The sequence below is a fragment of the Myripristis murdjan genome, chromosome 5 (genome assembly GCF_902150065.1).
Source record: "Myripristis murdjan chromosome 5, fMyrMur1.1, whole genome shotgun sequence".
Lineage (NCBI taxonomy): Eukaryota > Metazoa > Chordata > Actinopteri > Holocentriformes > Holocentridae > Myripristis > Myripristis murdjan.
In genome coordinates, this window is record NC_043984.1 from 36,008,010 (window position 1) to 36,027,288 (window position 19,279).

The 19,279-nt window shown below is 41.8% G+C and overlaps 1 protein-coding gene across 2 annotated transcripts in view; it reads left to right on the plus strand.

Moving 5' to 3' along the window:
- Positions 1-19,279, plus strand: part of LOC115358974 (receptor-type tyrosine-protein phosphatase gamma-like) — a 528,184-nt gene that overhangs the window by 507,230 nt on the left and 1,675 nt on the right. For both annotated transcript variants that reach the window (XM_030051157.1, XM_030051156.1), the window contains 7 exons: positions 883-1,018; positions 4,025-4,171; positions 7,137-7,230; positions 9,521-9,597; positions 10,651-10,779; positions 12,850-12,996; positions 14,081-14,223. In XM_030051157.1, coding sequence (XP_029907017.1) covers positions 883-1,018; positions 4,025-4,171; positions 7,137-7,230; positions 9,521-9,597; positions 10,651-10,779; positions 12,850-12,996; positions 14,081-14,223 — 873 coding nt within the window. The remainder of the gene's footprint in view (positions 1-882; positions 1,019-4,024; positions 4,172-7,136; positions 7,231-9,520; positions 9,598-10,650; positions 10,780-12,849; positions 12,997-14,080; positions 14,224-19,279) is intronic.

Genomic DNA, 19,279 nt, shown 5'->3' on the forward strand with positions numbered 1-19,279 from the left:
GCGAGCGACTTTTTATGTGCCACTGAACTTGTACAAGCCAAGAGAGGCGATACTGTAACTCCTTTTTATTTTGTTATAATTTAGTGTTTATTTAAGCGGGGCGGTCCCACTGAGATTGACTTGTTTTCCTGCGGAGACCTGGCCAAGAAAGAAAAACAGCGTCGAAACAAACACGGCGCAAAGTGAGAAACAGTCAACGTCACATGAAAAGAGAGAACAAAGTGAAGTTTTCTGTAAAAGCTCCCCAAAAGACTCCGGCAGAATATCAGACCGGCGGTTTCATGGGGCCAGACCTATTTAAATCTCGACTTAGCAAAGCAAAGACGGCCTCTTACTGAGTCTGCTGCAGGATCCACGAGAATCTAATCGCCACGGCGTTCGCTCCTCCTCGCCGCGGCGGCCAAAAGAAAGCAATACACACCGGCCCACTTCTTGAGAGGCAGGGCTCTCTTTTCCAAAACTCCATTGTGTATCATCCAGAGATTCATCCTGTTTTCCCAAATGAATTTCTGGACATTTCTCTGGTCACAGGAAGCGACAAATTAAAGGTTTAAGAGTGAAATCCAAAACAGCGGTGAGTAAAAGCAGCGTCTGGAGGAAGTCTGAACCTGAGCACGAGGATTTCTAGCTACTAAAGGCCTCAACATTTAAGCATTTGCCTCTTGCTGCCATTTAACGCCACCGCTGTGCAAAATTTGCGACGTCCCAGTTGAACCCAGTCATAAATGGAGCGTCAGTCCTACCAGAAACACACACCCAAACTGAGATCTGAGTTTTAAATATGACATCGCTTCATGTCCTGTGGATGAGCTGTGTGTTTCAGTGCTCGGTGTGTGTGTGTGTGTGTGTGTGTGTGTGTGTGTCGGGTGTTGTGTGTTGCAGTGCCGGCGTGGGGCGGACGGGGACGTACATCGTCATCGACAGCATGCTGCAGCAGATCAAGGACAAGAGCACGGTCAACGTCCTCGGCTTCCTCAAACACATCCGCACGCAGCGCAACTACCTGGTCCAGACCGAGGTCAGTATGCACACGTGCACAGTTTATGCACATGCACGCTCATTGCAGGAGAACGCCGTGTTGACGAGAACAAGCTCAGTCATTGTGTCCCTAGGAGATCGGTACCGTATTTCCTCAGATAAAAGCCGCTTCTCCAGTGATGTGCAGGTTTGTGGTTGACATGAATAAATAAAGGTCGACCACAAATACAGGCCGGGGATGAAACAAGGCTAGAGTCAATGACCAGGTTTTGAAATTTTTTTGAGTATTTTTTTTTATGAGTAATTAATTTAATATCAATTAAATGAATGTGCTACCTGTAAAAAACAAATATCATTAGTGTAACTTTTTAAAATATATTGTCATGTTTATTTAATTTTTTTTATGTATTTCATTTATTTTATTATTTTTTATTTATTTATATTTATTCATATTTTATTATTTTATTATTATTTTATATTATTATTATTATCATTGTTATTATTATTTGAGTTTTAATTTTTTGATTTTTATTTTATTTTATTTTTTAGGGGACGCTAAAACAGGCAAAGGAAATGCAAATAGCTATAGCTACAGCTTTTTCATGAAGATGGATTTTTTTTCGTCTTCAGATGAAAATGTGAAAATATGTAATAAAGGTCGACCACAAATACAGGCTGGGGATGAAACAAGGTTTTGAATAAATGAATGAATAAATGAATGAATGAGTAGTTATTTTCGGTCATAGATTATAAGGAACGATACAAAATATTATCTTACCTGTTCACAGTGATCCTTTACACGCAACAAATTGCCCACATCAAATGACCGAAAAAATTACAGGCTGCAGTCCCGGGGCGTATTTTTCCCTACCAGCACCACAACAGAGAGAAATATGAAGGAAAATTTACTCTACATTATAATCCTTAATTATTTTACACGTTGAGGCTTTTTTGAAACTCAACAGAGAGCTACACAATTTAATCTCATCACTGAGGCCGTTCCATAATTTAACTCCCAAAGTTTAACAGATTTGTATTTTACATTAGCTCTCACTTTACATTTTTCAAAAATATATAACCCTCTTAAATCATAATGTCCTTCTCTTAATTTAAACAGGTGCTGAATAACAACAGGAAGGCTTTTATTCCGAACTCGCAAAAGTATTTCCAATGTTTTTGAATAAACCATATCTAAAACTTTAAAGTGCAGGATGTTATGAATAATGGATTAGTGGACTCACGGTAACAGGCTTTATTTGTTATTCTAATGACTTTTTTTTTGTGGTGTTTATGTATAGGGTCTGCATTTGTTTTTCATATACATTTCCCGAAACCTCAACCCAGTCAGACATATATATGTGACATTATGAGTGAACAATACAAGATATGCAGGCATTTTCAGGTTTTCAGCCATAAAAACCTCTAAAACGTCCTTTTGGAAATGAAAAACGCTCCACAAAGTCCTGTAACTCTTGAAGTGATCAGCTTTCTGTTACGAGTTTCACACACACACCTGACACACACCTGTATCTCTGTCGCTACCGGCCGGGCTGCCAGTGATGCTTTCACTTGCACTCGGCCAGCAGAGTTGTCAAGAAACTACGCAAACACAAGCAGGTCAGAAAACACGAAGGCTTTGTACATAGAAATGAAATGGGTAGTTTGGGTGTCTGATTTCAGCGTCAGAAATCCCAGCCGAGCCTTTTGTGAGCGAGTCGCTGTAATGACTAATCACTGCCATAACACTTCCTGTCGAGTTGTGGCGAGTTCTCCGGTTCTCTCCCCGGCGGCGGCTCGTCCTGCGGAGCTTATCTCCGCTCTGCAGCTCCGCTCCCAGAGCCCGCCGCCCGCAACACACACCGCCATCGTCAGGGTGTGTTTCAAGCCAAACCACACACTGCGTGTCTGTAGAGGAATGGCAGGTGCATATTGAGAGTGTATGCATATGTGTGTATGTGTGTGTGTGTCAGGTTGAAATGATACACAGTATGTCGGTGTATTGATACTTGCCTTTTCTTACAAATCACGTCTGTGTTGTTCAACTCTGATAGGATTTATGTGATGCAGCTTGATTGATTCTCAATTCATCAAAATCACAATGAAGGGAGCAGCTGTTTCCCTGGAGAGTTTTAGTGTCCTGATAATCTAAACTCTACGACGGCAGATTAGGGCCATTGTAGGAAAAAAAATACATGGAGCCGGAGGAGGGCGGTGTAATATTCTGAGAAGAAAACTCAGAGATTAATGGGGTAAATATACAAGAAAAAAACTGTGAGGAAAAATAACTTGAGAAACAACTTGAAAAACTTGAAACTAACTTGAAAAATTCTGAGATTATAAAGTCACAAATTTCTGAGAAAATTAGTTTTATTTTACGTGTATCAGGCCCGCAGTTGATAACATCGTCATATTCTACTTTGCAATGGGATTCAGTTAAAAGGAAATCCTGGTGATTTTAACCCATAATCACAATATTCTCAGTGACTTGAGCCGATTCAGACGACAAAAACATCCTCATTTTCAATTTTTTTCCCGTTAATTTGTGAGTTTTTTTCTCATTAATTTATTATTTTAATCTCAGAGAATTTCTCTTTTTTTTCATGCATTGTGACTTTGTAAAATCACAAATTTTTGAGTTTTTTTCTCATGAATTTGTGAATTTTTTTTCCCCTGTAAATTTACGACTTTAATCTCAGAGAATATTAAAGTTTTTTTCATTAAGTGGTGAGTTTTTTTCTCATAAATCCAGAACTTTTATCTTGGAAATTGAAATTGAGTTTTTTTTACCTCAGAATATTACCCCACCTCCCCTGGCTCTGTAGTTTTTTTTTTTTGTTTGTTTGTTTTTATTCCCCTATAAAGGCCCTAACACGCCACCGTAGAAATGCTGTTTCCCATCCTCCATAAAGTAAAATTATGAGTGTGGAAATTTTTGTGTTTTGAGAATTGTTAAATTTAAATTGGCTGAGTATCGGCACAAAATATCAGCCAAAATGCCTTGAGAGCCCCACCCTGAGCGGTGTCCCTGTTGTCTTGGCCGGTGCAGGAGCAGTACATCTTCATCCACGACGCCTTGATGGAGGCCATTTTGGGGAAGGAGACGGAGGTGGCGGCCGGGCAGCTGCACAGCTACGTCAACGGCATCCTGACGCCGGGACGCAGCGGCCGCACACGCCTCGACAAACAGTTCAAGGTGAGCAGGCCGTATCAAATTATTTCAAAAAACAATAACAATAGTAATAATAATGATAATGTTGAATAAGCACATAATTTACCTGTGAGTCAGGCCATTCGTGAGAACCATGTAGACTCAACTCATAGCACATGCTTATTCCATTCCTTTTATTTCATTTTTGTCAGTTGAGAGTAAATATCCTCATTTAAATTGACCCTCAGCATTTTTACCCAGTGCACCAGTGTAATTTTTAATGAGTAAGTAATTTAATATCAATTAAAATTAATGTGCTAAAACACATATTAGCAGATTGTTTAAAATAGTTTTATGCTTATTTATTTTTTATTTATTTCACTTATTTTATTATTTTTGTTGTTTTTTAACTTATTTGTATTTATTTTTTATATTTGTATTTATTTAATTTTATTTCATTATTTTATTATTTTATTTATTTCTATTTGGTTTTAATTTTTTATTTTAATTTAATTTAATTTTATTTTAGTTTTTAGGGGGCACTAAAACAGACAATGGAAATTCAAATAGCTATAGACAGCTTTTTCATGAAGATGGATTTTTTTTCGTCTTCACATGAAAGCATGAGACGTCCTAAAAGTCTGAAAAACTCTAAAAAAATTTTTTTTTTAATGTATATTGCTATACATATATTTTTTTTTGTTGGTACTATTTGTCAACTTTTATATAAATACAGCACAGGGTTAGTAAATTGAATCTTTATTCAGACACAAGGTCCACATATTAGCATCCTGTCTGCACTCCTTTCCTTTTTTCTTGACATTTTTTCATAATTTTCACAGATTTGCATAGCGGCGTTCGATCAGAAACAGGCTCTTCTCTCTTTTTTTTTCCCAGCTCTGTTTCTTCATTTTGATTTTAAATGCATCTTGGATTGTAAGGGAGGAAGGCTTGACAACAGGCAGGGAAACTAATTGGCTCTCATCCTCATCATCACACACTGAGCGGCCGGGTCCAAGGCTGGGACTCGACTGAGCGTGCGTGCAAAACAATGGCTTTCTTTGTCATGGTAATGCATTTATGCCGTCTTGACAGGATTTGAATTTAGTCGATGTTTGCTGCTGCTGTTGCTGAAGAATGTGTCTTTTGTTCTGCCTCCGGTCTTTGTGCTTGTTTCCCAACTCCTTCTTTTTTTTTTTTTTTTGTTTTTTTCCCAGCGAGGTGCGCTCTGTCGCTCTGAGCTCCTGTGATTTGTACCACGAGGTGCAGCTCTTGTGTTTGGATGACAGACTGTGTGTCATACGGGACGAGGAGGAGGGGGGGGGGGGTCTTTCGTATACTGATTTCTTTTCACCTTTGGGGTTAATTTGCAAGTGGTTTGGCGTTGCTGAGGCAGTTTCTCAGCCTGTGATGCCGGTGTGTTTCTGCGCAGGCACACTTCACTTCACTTCCCTTCACTTCACAGCTGACTTCAGCTCGTGCGAACATGCCATCTTGCCAGGAGGGCTGCTGTTTTGTAGCAAATTTCTTTCATTTATTCCTTTATTTTTCAGTCATTCCATTATCCTTTCTTCAGCAGTAGAGAGAGTCGGGAAAGCCTCGGGGGAAAAGAGCGGCCGGAATCGGAGCCTCGAGTCGCTGTGCGAGCTCTACCGGACCGGGCGGACGAACTTTGGCGCAAATTTCATCCCATAAATTGGCGTTTGTTTCCACATGTCAAACACATGAAGACTTTGTTGAGGCGACTCATGAGGGTGAAACCTGATGTCAGGCCAAACCCATCGCTGAAACGACTGGGCGATACTGACAACAACACTAATAAGACATTTTAACTCAATTAAACCTGAAACCTAGACTGTTTCAGGGTAACCAAAATTAGCGAATATTAACATACGATACATATTTCCCCTGGTTGTGAGGGATTTGGTTTGGTCCGTTCATTATGGTCAATATTAATGAACGTCAATTATTTTACACATCGGACGAGTAAAGTTAATTGTCTTGTCATGAAATGTCAGGAAATGTGAATGAAGTTATTCAACGGTGCAAAAAGTGTCCACCAGGGGGCAGCGTGTCAGTGTCACGTTTTGTGTCGCCGAGTCGTGACAAATACACGGTTTTATGAAAGAGCAGAAACGTGGACTTGGACTTGAACTCAGGTAAACTCTGTGTGTTTGACTCACGCAACGCTCCTCCAGCCTCCGTCTCTTCCTTTATACGACGTCACGTTTCTTCTCTTTCATAAAACCGTGCACTTTTTCACGACTCGGCGACACAAAACGTGACACTGACACGCTGCCCCCTGGCGGAGCGGCGGGTTTATTACACGCTTTGCCTTGATGCTGGGCTGGAGGCCGTCATGGGGGCTTATGGGGCTTTTGGTTAAAGGCAGAATCAGCAGGATTTGTCGGTTGTGGTTTTTGTTTCCTAGAATGGGGACGGAACGAAGTGGCCGTCCAAAAAAAAAAAAAAAAAAAAAAAAAAAAAAAGTCACTGTCCTGGGAAAAATATCTGCCCATCAGCACCCACCTGCCCTTCATCCTCCTCCTCTCCAGGCTTTGTCCACTCAGTGCAATTTGGTGCCCAAAGGCCCAAAGGCTGATGCCCAGAGAGAGGGCAGGGTCTCTGCAAACACACACACCAACACACACACACACACCGACACACACTGCTAGTGGCTCACAGTCATGATGAAGAGGATTCATTTTGCATGAGTCTATACTTTGGTTTTTTTTTTAGGAAAATCCTCCTCCTTCTGCCTTCAAAGCGCCACCGATGTGATGTAAACTGCTGTCAGTCTAAGTGATTTAAAAATTAACGTGCCTTTTCACGTTTGATGTCCTCATAAATCCAAACAACAAAGATACTATCATTTCCCGCTGATGAATTGATCCATCATCTGACAAACTGCAACTCTCTCTCTCTCTCTCTCTCTCTCTCTCTCTCTCTCTCTCTCTCTCTCTCTCCCTCTCTGTTTCATCTCCTCTCGTCTTCCTCTTTCATGTCTCAGCTGGTGACGCAGTGCAACGCCAGGTTCGTCGAATGCTTCAACGCTCAGAAGGAGTGCAACAAAGAGAAAAATCGAAATTCCTCAGTGGTGCCGTGTGAGTCTTCCATTGATTTAACACTTATTAAATTTGAAATGTAATTGCCTCCGGCGGCAATAACCCCGGCAACAGAAACTAATAACTCATAATAAAAACAGCTGCAATAAACAATACATGTTGGAGATACCATTTAAATTATTCAAGTAATTCGCCGTCTGAGTTCACAGTTTACAGTCTGGGCATCGCAGAAAACACACAGCATGTACAGAATCAATTAATAAGCAAAACAAGTGAGCTAGCAGGCAGATTATTTCTCTATTATAAAGTAGAGATAGACAAGTACCTATCTATATGTCTGTCTATTGAGTGTATGCCAATAATATTAACATGGAATTGTACTTATTTGGATATTTCATGTCACAATTTATTGTTCATTCAATTGTTGAGTTTTTTTTTTTTTTTTTTTTTTTTTTTTTTTTTTTTAAATGTTATTTTGTATTTTTAAAAAGTAATTCTGCATTAACAGGGTTGCAGTCCCAGGTTTCTCCTGTGGAGCTCCGGGTTTGAGGTTCTAGGTTCTGTCAGAGTCGAAGTTCAGAACCTCATCCTGTCTTTCACTTAATCAGTTTCCTTCCTATTGGTCAGCACAGCTGTCCGTCAACAAGCAGCCAAACAGAAGACGTTATTCATGTTGCTATTGGCTGCCCAACTCGTTAAAAAAACAAAAAACAAATTAAAAAAATGAAAGAAAAAGAGAGAGATATAATCCAGCTTAGAGCATGAGAGAGAGAGAGAGAGAGAGAGAGAGAGAGAGAGAGCATAAGAGAAAACACCAAAAAGCCACTAGATGGTGCTATAAGCTTTCACAATCATTACACTGCATTGACGTCCTCGTTGGATTCACAGGAAGCTCCCACTTCCCAGTTTATGACAGAGCGGCGGTGCGTTCATGCGCTCTGCACCTCTGGAAAACAAAAAGCCTCTGGAGTGTAAACGTATGGAACGAGGCTCTCTGAGGTTTAATCCGATCACATTTCTTTCTTCTTCGTTCCCCAGAAACGCTGCAGTTCTCAGGAAGCAGAGCTGCTCGTGATAGAAAAACGCTGTAAAAGGTGTCAGTAATGTTTCCACCAGCGGGTCAAAACAGGTTAAAGAGCCTGATGCTTCACGACTGTAAAAAATGACTTGCAAAACAGCTGCCCGTGTGATCCGTCAGCGGGCTGATTGGCCTAATCTTTGCCGGTCTTTAGAAACACAAACGGCAACGGGCTGCTCTGTTCTGTGCCTTTCCTCTAAAAGTTTCCCTGGCAATAATTTACTTTAATTTGGGTGGAAAAGCAGCTTAATAACAGATTTATGGACACTGTTATCAGCTGTGTGATGAAGCCTACACCCACTGAGCAAAAAGTGTCCAGAAAACATTAAAAAAAGACATCTTTTCTGTACCTCCAGAAGACGTCTTCAGAGCGGCCAGAATGAAAGTTTTTAATACGTCTTTCCTGGATGTTGTTACAACGTCATCTCTGAACCTTCAGTAGACGTTGTAAAGTTTCTGAAAATTTTTTTTAAAATATGCTTGCCATGCAGGAGACCGGGGTTCGACTCCCCGCTTAAGCAACGACAACAACCCTACACAACTTACAAACAGCATATGGCTGGCAGGTAAGCGTATGTCCACGCGGTCACAAGGGTGGCAAGCATATTTTAAAAAAAAATTTTCAGAAACTTTACAACGTCTACTGAAGGTTCAGAGATGACGTTGTAACACCATCCAGGAAAGACGTATTAAAAACTTTCATTCTGGCCGCTCTGAAGACGTCTTCCGGAGGTACAGAAAAGACGTCTTTTTAACGTTTTCTGGACACTTTTTGCTTAGTGGGTAAGTCCCTGCTGTAGTTTGAGCATGCATGTTTTGTGCGGCTCTTTGCAGTTTTTTTGGAGGGGGGTCTTTGTGCTGGACTAGTCGGCCGCCCCCTGGTCTAAACACCGTTTCAAAGGTTTCTCCAAACTCTTGAGTCCTTGTGATCTCCCAGCATGAACATGGTGGAGTATCCAGACACTGAACGCCAACACGGTCGCCTCCTCCGTCGCTCGCGGCGTTCACGTCGCTCACTCCGATCCCAGTTCAGATATCCTCCCTCCCGTTGCGTAACATGTTGACGGTGACTGACCGTCCCACAGCGCTCTGAATACCGAGAACTGTCTGCCCTTCAGCCTTTGCAGCGTGTGATTGGTTGTTCCTGACAAATGCATTCAGCGTTCAAACACTGAGTCTGTCTCTCTGTTTTTTTTTCTCTCCTTCTGTCTGTCTCTTCCCTGTCTGTCTGTCTGTCTGTCTCTAAAACAGCGGAGCGAGCGAGGGTCGGCCTGGCGCCTCTTCCCGGCATTAAAGGCACCGATTACATCAACGCCTCTTACATCATGGTCAGCACCTCCACATCTTGTCAGTCATTAACGCGCCCTCGGTTCGCTGTGTTAACTTTGGGGTCACGTCGGGTCGAAGACGTCTGATTAAACATTTTGCGCACAGTCCATTCTGAAGCGGCTTTGAAAATGTCCTATAGTGGTGCTGCAGCAGGAGTCAGCAGAAGATCACATACTGTAAAAAAAAAAAAAAAAAAAAAAGCCTGAGACTAGGAACATGGCCGGTGTTGTGTCTGGTTTTATGATTCAGTGTGTATCAAGTGCACCAGGAAGATTTGCCTGTGCAGGTGGGCGGAGGGCAAAACGAGGCCCCTGTCTCCAAAAGCACTTTTAATTTCCTCTGTTTTTGTGGGATAATAATGACGATAACAAGTTACAGGAAACGTATAGAGACACAGACGCTAAAATCACCCGCCTGCTTCCTGCTAACACATCAGCAGACACCATGTTGGGTGAAAAAAAAAAAAAAATCCACAGCTAAGTTAGAATATATATAGAGAGAGAGAGAGAGAGAGAGAGAGCCCAAGCATGGACTGCTGTGAGTGTTTTGTCCATCGGGGGGCAGTAATGAGCACTTGCCAAACAGAACACATGGCAGTAAATGGAGCTAAATGCTATAAATGAACATTGCCTTTCATTAAAAATATTTACCGGTAAATATGAAGTATGAAGACAGAATTATAAGCTGATGAGAAACTGATAGTTGATGGGATGTGTAAAAAAAAAAAAATCTATTTATAAGCTAATAGAAGTGAAAACAAATCATTTAAAGAGCTGATTTTCCAGGAAAAGTCCCATTGACTGCTGTTCATTTGGTTCTGCTTGGCCCAGTTTTAATGCTCTACGCCGCCCCCTGGAGGTGGCCTCAGATATTAGTGTAGAGATAGGCAATCTCTGGCGTCAAAAAACCAAACAAAATCCCAAATTCACTTTTCTCGTAAGTGCAGATGTTTGAACCGTGTTTTTTGTAGTGCCGAGGTCAGCCAGGTGTGCTGCTGCGCCCTCAGGTGTGTGTGAGTGTCTCACCTGCTCACCTGTTGTCTCACACGGCAGGGTTACTACCGCAGCAACGAGTTCATCATTACCCAGCATCCTCTGCCTCACACCACGAAAGACTTCTGGAGGATGATCTGGGACCACAACGCGCAGATCATCGTCATGCTGCCCGCCAACCACGGACTGGTGGGCGACACACACACACACACACACACACACACATGCACACACACACACACACACACACACAGAGCAGTCCACTTTCTTACAAACACTCTCCATGTGTTTGTTTTAGATATATATATAAATAGATAGATAGATAGATAGATAGATAGATACTTTATTCATCCTGAAGGAAATTCGCAGTTTTTCAGCAGTATCCACAGATTACAAGATTAAATAAACAAAAAATTAAAAATAAAGAATAAAAAATAAAGAAAAAAAAATAAAAATAAAAAAAAGAATAAAAAATAAAGAATAAAGAATAAAAAAATAAAGAATAAATAAAGAATATAATAAAGTATATAAAGTTTTGGCATGAATATGAAGATAATACAGAAACTGATAGATTTAATAGTTTCATTTTATTTGTTCAGGGATGAAACACTAAAGCCAGTGTAGGTCTTCAAAGCATAAACCTTAAAAATAAATAAATTAAAGTAAATTAAAAAAAAGTAAGGGAACAACCAACTATCAAGATGACAAAAGACAGATTAAATTTGTGATTTGAAATAGAATGGTGGAAAACATCACATGGTAATAATAATGATGAAAAATAATGTTTCTAAATCTATTAAATGATGACACATTTAATTTGAGCTTTTCAAAACCTTTACAAAGATGTTAACGAGACATAAGAAGGTCATTACATGAATCCACATGTATAAAAATTAGTTTTAATTAGAGAATATGCAGATATTTTGATATTTCTGGACCTATTTCTGTATCCCTTTGAAAAAAAAAAAAGTCCTTAAATGCGTTCCCGTTGTTCAGCTGCAGTATAACTCTTGAGCAAGGCAGTCAGTCAGAGTGAAAGCTGACACCAACATGTTGTCCAAATGTGCAGTAAGACCGCCCTCTGCTGGACAGAGAGGGTGGTGCTGTTGATTTACGCTGCACACTGGACATGCAAACAGCTCAATTATTTCATAAAATAAAATAAAACTAAATCACTGAAAGTTGTTAAAATAGTGCACAGGATGTTTCAGGATATCGAGCACCAAAAAAACTTCATTAAAAATAAAAACTGGATGTTCATATCTGACATAAACAAGTGAAATTTTGCAAACAAGGTGTTGTAACATCACCATTCAGACGCGGGAGGAGAGCAGATTCTCTCTGCTGAGGGATTTGGGAGAAACTGAAGCTGAAAATCACTTTGTGTTTCAGTTTCCTTCACACTGATCAGCTGACAGGTGTGTTTCATCGCAGGAAAGTCCAGATTTAAACAGATTTGTCTGGTAGTTACAACGAGGGGGAGTCAAATATAAGGAAATAAATTAAATTTCAAAAAATCATTTCATCTTTTAAATAGTTTTCAGGTGGTTAATTGGGTTCACATGTGAAGTTTGTAAAAAAAAAAATTAAAATAAAAAAAATGAAACTTTGACTGGAATCCAGCACATTTTCCTATTGCTGTCTTTCATAGAAATGCACTGGCACCTCACAGCCACTAGATGGTGCTGTAAGCTCTCACAGTGTTTACGCTGCGTCGATGGGAAGCTCCCTCCTCCTGGTTTGTGGAAAAAAAAAAAAAAAATAGCCAGCGAGCAGAGGTTTTTCACTGTCTTATTAAAACAACGACAGCGGACAACAAAGCCTCCGGGGACTCAATACATCAAACATGACTTTATGGTTTTATTTATTGATTTTTAGTCGAGGCTCTCTGAGCAAATATCAGAAATGTGACAACTGACATTCCAGCACTGGAACATGAAGTAGAATATAGGAATGTTGACATGAATTTGTAGAATGGAATTTTTTTTTTTTTTTTTTTTTTTTTCGGAGGCAGAAATAATCTCAGTGGTTTGGTTAATTCTGATTTAATTCATCTTTGTATAAATAATAGTTTTGTAGTCAACATCACTGAACAGTCAGCTGAAAGAACTGAATCCAACCAGCAGGAAAATGGATGGATGACAGCAGCAAGAGGGTGTGCAGAGTAACAGCATTAAGACCCTGTGTGTGTGCGTGTGTGTGTGTGTGTGTGTGTGTGTGTGTGTGTGTGTGTGTGTGTGTGTGTGCGTGCGTCCTCAGGCGGAGGATGAGTTTGTGTACTGGCCCAGCCGGGAGGAGGCCATGAACTGCGAGGCCTTCACTGTCACCCTGATCAGTAAAGATCGACTGTGTCTGTCCAACGAGGAGCAGATCAGCATCCACGACTTCATCCTGGAGGCCACGCAGGTCAGTGTGTGTGAGTGTGTGTGTGTGTGTGTGTGTGAGAGAGAGAGAGTGAGAAAGAGTGAGAGAGAGAGAGAGAGAGAGAGAGAGAGAGATGGGCAGAGGGAAGCGGGTGCAGGAAATGGTGTGTGCTTTTGTTTTTTTTTATTATTGATCATTATATACAAAAATTCAGAAATACACTCAATACATTAGTTAGATATTTGGCAGCAAGTGCATTTATTATTAATTTAGGGGACTCTATTAAAATGAAAAAAAAAAAAAAACTTATATAGGGGAGGACACTGGAGGATTTAACTTTATGAATAAGAAGTTTTCCCTAAGACTAAAATTCAGAGGAAAAAAACTCAGATTGTCCGAGATTGAAGTCATAAATTTACAACTTGAATCACAGAATTACAGAATTAGAGTTTTGTGACTCAATAATCTCAGAATTTTTGAGGGTTTTTTTCTCCTAAATTTGTGATTTTATTCTCGTAAATTTCCTTGTTCCTGAATCCCACTGCAAAGCAGGATCTGATGAGGTTAGTGTGGCGTGTGGTTGCTTGACCAAAAAAACAAACTTTTTTTTTCCGAGTTTTTTTCTTGTAAATTTGTGACTTCATAATCTCAGAATTTTCAAGTTTTTTGCTCACAAATTTGTGAGTTTTTTTCTTGTAAATTTGCAAATTTAATCTGGGAGTGTTTTTCTTGGGATATTTATTAGTATTAATGCTAATACTACTTAAATTACTAATTATATTACTACTTATATTAAACTTAATTTTTAAAAAAATCCATAATTTTTTTTCTCATAAATTTAGTACTTGAATCTCAGAAAATAACCAGTTTTTTTTTTCTCATATATTTATGAATTTAATCTTCAGAGTTTTAATTTAATAGAGTTTTTTTTTTCTTGGAATACCTTTCCAGCCCTAATCCGCCATCGCAGCAGTCAGACGCAGGTTAGGGATTATATTCTGTGATGGTGGCGCTGTTGTGAAGCAGAATGGCATTCAGTGTGATGTCCTGCAGCTGTGTGACAATGTGCCTCTCTGTGTGTGTGTGTGTGTGTGTGTGTGTGTGTGTGTGTGTGTGTGTCCTGCAGGATGACTACGTCCTGGAGGTGCGTCACTTTCAGTGCCCCAAGTGGCCGAACCCCGACGCCCCCATCAGCAGCACCTTCGAGCTGATCAACGTCATCAAGGAGGAGGCGGCCTCGCGCGACGGCCCCACCATCGTCCACGACGAGTCAGTAGCTCCGCCCCTCTGCCGCGTTACGCCGGCTCGGCCTCCGTTAAGGATTCATTGCAGCTACAAATGATCAGTTTAGAGAAGCTGAGTGGATTTGTGCTGCATGATAATTGTGATGAATCATTACGCTGTGGGAACTCGAGCCGCTGTTCTGCTGCTGGCTGTTTGTACAGGCTCACCTCATAATAACGGCTGCTGGCTGCTGGTGTTTCATGTCTTTTTAAACATCTTCCTTTGGCTGAGTCGAGCAATGAGGTTTGAAATTGGGAAAAAAAAAAAAAAAAAAAAAAAAAAAAAACCTGGTTGCTCCTGTGCAGACTGACATGAAGTGCTTATTAATAATCTCTTCTAGAAATTGCACCAGCTAAACTGCCGTCATTACTGTTACGTACAAATATTAGCACAAGAGGCTCACGCTCGCCGAATTTCAATTCCATTTATTTGGAAACCCATTAAGAGACGCCGACTCCTCCAGAGAGATCCTGAGTCTGCACACACAGATACCAAACACTTGTAGGGAAAATATATTTAAAACAAGAAGGTAGCAAATAATCTGAAAAACACAGAGCTGAAAAAAAAATCTGGCGTTCATTCCAATGATTAAAAGTGGATTTTTTAAAATTTTATAATCAAAAATGTATCATGCTCTGAATCCCGGTGTGAATTAAGTGGATGCTGTCTGGGCAGGAGAAGTTTTATTTTAATCATGTGGAGGTTTTAATCATGTGAAGTTACACCTCTCCAGGGGTAAAATTTTAGGAACAATTCTCTTTTTATTGCTTGTGAATTCTGAGTTTCCAGGATTATGACGCTCACATGAACACAAAGAGGTCAAATTTATTTATAAGGCACATTAAAAAAAAAAACTACAGCCACAGCTACAGCGTGCAGCCGAGGGCCAGGAGCTTCAAAAACACACAGCAGAGCCTTAAAATCGACCCTAAAGCCAAGTGGGAGCAGGTGAAGAAAGACCAGAGCAGGACTGGTACTGGTTCCTGTTCCATTTGTCTCATTAAAAACAACAACAAAAAAAAAAAAAACGACATCTCAGCAGGTAAATTTCTTGTAGTTAATTTTGCGTGTCAGTGGATAAATGTTTAGGGGAGTGAACACATCCTGCGGGACCAAGAGCTGCTCATAGTTCCAGTTTAATATGTAGTATACAAGTATAATATGAAAAAAGTACATAAACTAAATGAAAAGTAATGAGACCTCTAACTCCCACCCCAACCTCAAGTGCTACTCAGCTGTGCTATATCTTATTTAAATGTGAGATCACTGGTTCCCAAATCTTTTTGAAGTCCTCCAGCCTGTAAGAGCATATCGAATCCTCTCCAAATGGAAGGTGTCAGTCAAGCCCTAAACGTTGGTGCCTCTTTCGTTTTCCGGTGTAAGAGGACAAGTTTTTTTTTCCCACATAGGAGGCCGTAAGACAGAAGACGGCCTCAATATAATCAAGAGCGGCTCTGGTCTTACTGTAATCTTAAAAAAAACTTTGAGAAGAATGAAAATATTGCCGTCCAAAAGTCTTCTAATTTGGAGCGTGAAGTAAGTCTGCATCTGCCTGATTACATTTTTCGCAGCTGGGTGACATTGTTGGAAAGATTTTATGTGACGTAACCCTCGAGTCGTGTAACCTACGCAGGGTTTTGAACTGAACCAAGCAGCGCCGAGCGTTCAGAGAGCGAGTGTTCGGGCTTTCCTCCCAGATGTCCTCTGCCATTCCCATACCCAGTTCTGTTTCCCAGCCTTGCTTTATGTATTCCATATTAACGTGGTTTTTCCTCCTGCAACAAATCATGTATAAATGAGATTGCATTTCTTTCCACTTTGCAGTCTTCCAGTTTCCTTATGGATGCACATGGGGAAACAAACAAACAAACAAAAAAAAAGAGGATATTCCCGTAGTTTTTGGACGGTCAGGGAACATCTGACGTTACATTCGGCTGTCTCTGCTGTGAACTCGCCGCAAAACGATGAGAAGATAAAAACTTTTTCTGACAAACAGGCGTATGGACAAGTGCCTGACTGGACTATAAATATCTCTGGCTTCCTAACTCAGCTCAGTGTCTTTCTTGTAAAGAGTCATTTCCAACAAGTGACACCCCCCCCCCCACCGCCGCCGCCTCACCCCGCAGAAGGTACGCCAGCAAACTGCCCAATTACAGATAATGAAGGTGTCTTTAGAGCTGACACACATTAGTGTTTTTGAATTCACCGGCTTTCGCTCATGTTTATTCATTAGAGTAATGAAGATTGCTTGTCTCGTCCCGGAGAAGAAAGTGACTAATTGAGCACTTCACGCGGTTGCCATGGCGCGGCCGGCTCGCAGGCACCTCGGAGGATGTCGGTTAGACGTCCGTCCTAATTGTCTGCGCGCTCGTTATTCAGCCGAGCGTGGTTGTTAGCCGCTGTTTCTCCGGCGCTCTTGACAGGCCCGCTAATGGAAGAGGAGACCCTTTACATTGTGAAGGCGACCCGGCGTTCTCCGAGGAGCCTCGGCCCGGGCTGGGCTCTCGTTCCCCCACATGGTCTCGCTCACTAATAAATCTTGAGTCTCAGAGGTGGCACTACTGATCCACCATCTCAGGCGTTCAGGGGGCGGTGCGTCTGCAGCAAAAAAAAAAAAAAAAAAAACACAGGAATTTTGAAGTGCAGAATTTGTTCCCATCTCTGGATTTCTTCCAAACCAGAAAAAAAAAAAAAAAATGTCGTTCGAGGTTTGATCACACGTATTAATAACGTATATGGTTGCTGTCAAAACATCCAGCGACAGATGGGAAGTTGTCGCTGGCATGTGTTCATGTAGGAACTGGCTCCAGGCCGATTCGCACTTTCACAAATCTGATCTGATGTGACGCTCCACAAAATGCAAAGGGATTCCAGCGCCGGCTGTAGAATGCAAACCTGCACGAGCAAAAGTAAAAGGGGTCTACGTTGGGATCTTGTCTTCTTACAGGACCTTGACCGGGTGGCAGGACGTCCTTTGACAACTGCATGACACAAGCGGTGCACATGCGCTGCAGAGATCCGCTCCACAAGGAAAAGTAAAGGAAACGTAAAAATAGACCAGTCTGTCCGCTCGTTTTTCTTATATTTTTTAATGCGAGGTGTGCACGGCCGTTTTGCACAGAAATGGCTCGTAAAGTGTCTCTGTTTCAGACTGCCAGCACACAGGAAGTGACTCTCGCTTTGATCACCCTGTCGGCACGTATTTTGCCTGTACCGGCACCAGCTGGCGGTCGCTTGGTAACTTCATCCCTTCATCCCTGCTGCAGGCTGTGGATGGTAACTAACCCATATCTCACAAACTCTGCGCCGCGCTCGGTCCAAAAACTGAAGACACGCTCCCACAAAATCCTGAAATGAGCGCTCACTGTTTAGTTTTGTCCATGACTTATGACGCAGCTCTACGCCGAACGTGCGCCGCAGGTGGAGCCGGTAAAAAGACTCATTCCTCGGCACATAAACTCGTTAAACTCGCGTTACGTGTTCAGCGTAGCCGAGGGGTCATGGCCTCGGTTTGAGCTTCTGAATGGATTCCAATTGTCTTGTGCTTATTTTCAAAAGCCGCTTGGTGACATCACACATTTTTGTAAGCAACTATGCACTGCAGAAGCAACCATGTCACCAGGTTGGAATGGAAACCTGCAGACCTGCCGGCCCCTCATGACCAAGGAGATAATGAGGTCGACCCCCAGCCGGAGGATCAGGGTTCAGTCCCCCTGTTGGCCACCGATGAGGCGCCTCTGAGCGAGACTTTAAAGGAGCAGTTACTCTAACAATGAAAGTTTGTCAGCCAAATCAGCAGTGAGGGGTGTGTGTGCACACGGTGGGCAGTGAGTTAAGGCCCATTCATACCCACGTAAAAGACGGAAACAGAGATGGACAGAGCATTTCGTCCGCCCTGTCCGATCATTTCGTCCGTCATTTTGCACGAAGCGGGGGAGCTTACGATTACGGACGAAACGGAGCAATACCACCGGGGCAGTATTGAGTTTATAGTCCAGAATAGGCCCGTTTCCACCAAAAGGTTCCTGGTCGTATTTGGGGGGCAGGAGCTGCTACAGGAACGTCCTCTCGCTCGGCCCTCTCACCTGCTGTGTCTCCACTGAGAGGGCCGAGTAGGAGGAAGGTTCCTGTAAAGTTACCAGGCGGTTGCGCGACCATGACCGGGGCTTTTTTAGCCCCTGTGAAAGTTCAGGAACTCTCTGGTGGTTCCTGCGGTGGAGACACGCGACAACGGCCCCGGCCCCGTAAAATTCACCTGAAGTTCCGGCGGTGGAAACGGGCCTATTGTCATCAAATCACCAGAGTCACGAAGAAGATCTGCAAAGGCATTTAAAAATGGAGCGCGGTGTTTCAACGTGTCAAAAGTTGGGGCGGACATCCTGAAATACTGGAAATGCCACTCGTCATCCATCTCCCGCATTGGCAGCACCAAACACCGAAATTCCCCAATGAAGGGGCAGCTGAGGTTTAGTGGCCTCACGTTCCACCGACGCATTTTGTTTTCTTTTACTTTTGGGGACCAAATACAATAAAAGGACTTCTTGTTTTATTAATGCCGGTTTATTGGCGCTCGGCACTGCCATCTAGAGGAAGTGTTGTGTTAACGCCAACACAAAAGACGTACGGAGGTATGAAGGGTATACACGTATAGGACGGACAGACGGACGAAAAAAGGGTATGAATGGGCCTTTAGGCAGCACAGCTCGATGGTAGTCTCCTCCAAAGCATCTAAAGTGTCCAGGAACAAGTTCTTTATGGAGTTTTGAAAAGGCACAACATGGCAATAATCCACTAAAAAACTAAATCATAATCTGAGTGTTGTGAAGCCAAATGATGGCACTGTGGGTCCAAAACGTACCTCATTATTCCCTAAGATTTGTAACAGAAACACAGACGCTGCCTTCAAATGCTGTTGGAAATTTATATATATATATGAATATATGCTCTGTGTTTTCAGAAAAGCCGCCTATGGACTGGTGTTGAAAATTAACACGTGTGCTACAATCACCCAAGCAAAAGCATCTGGTCTGTCCACTGGGAC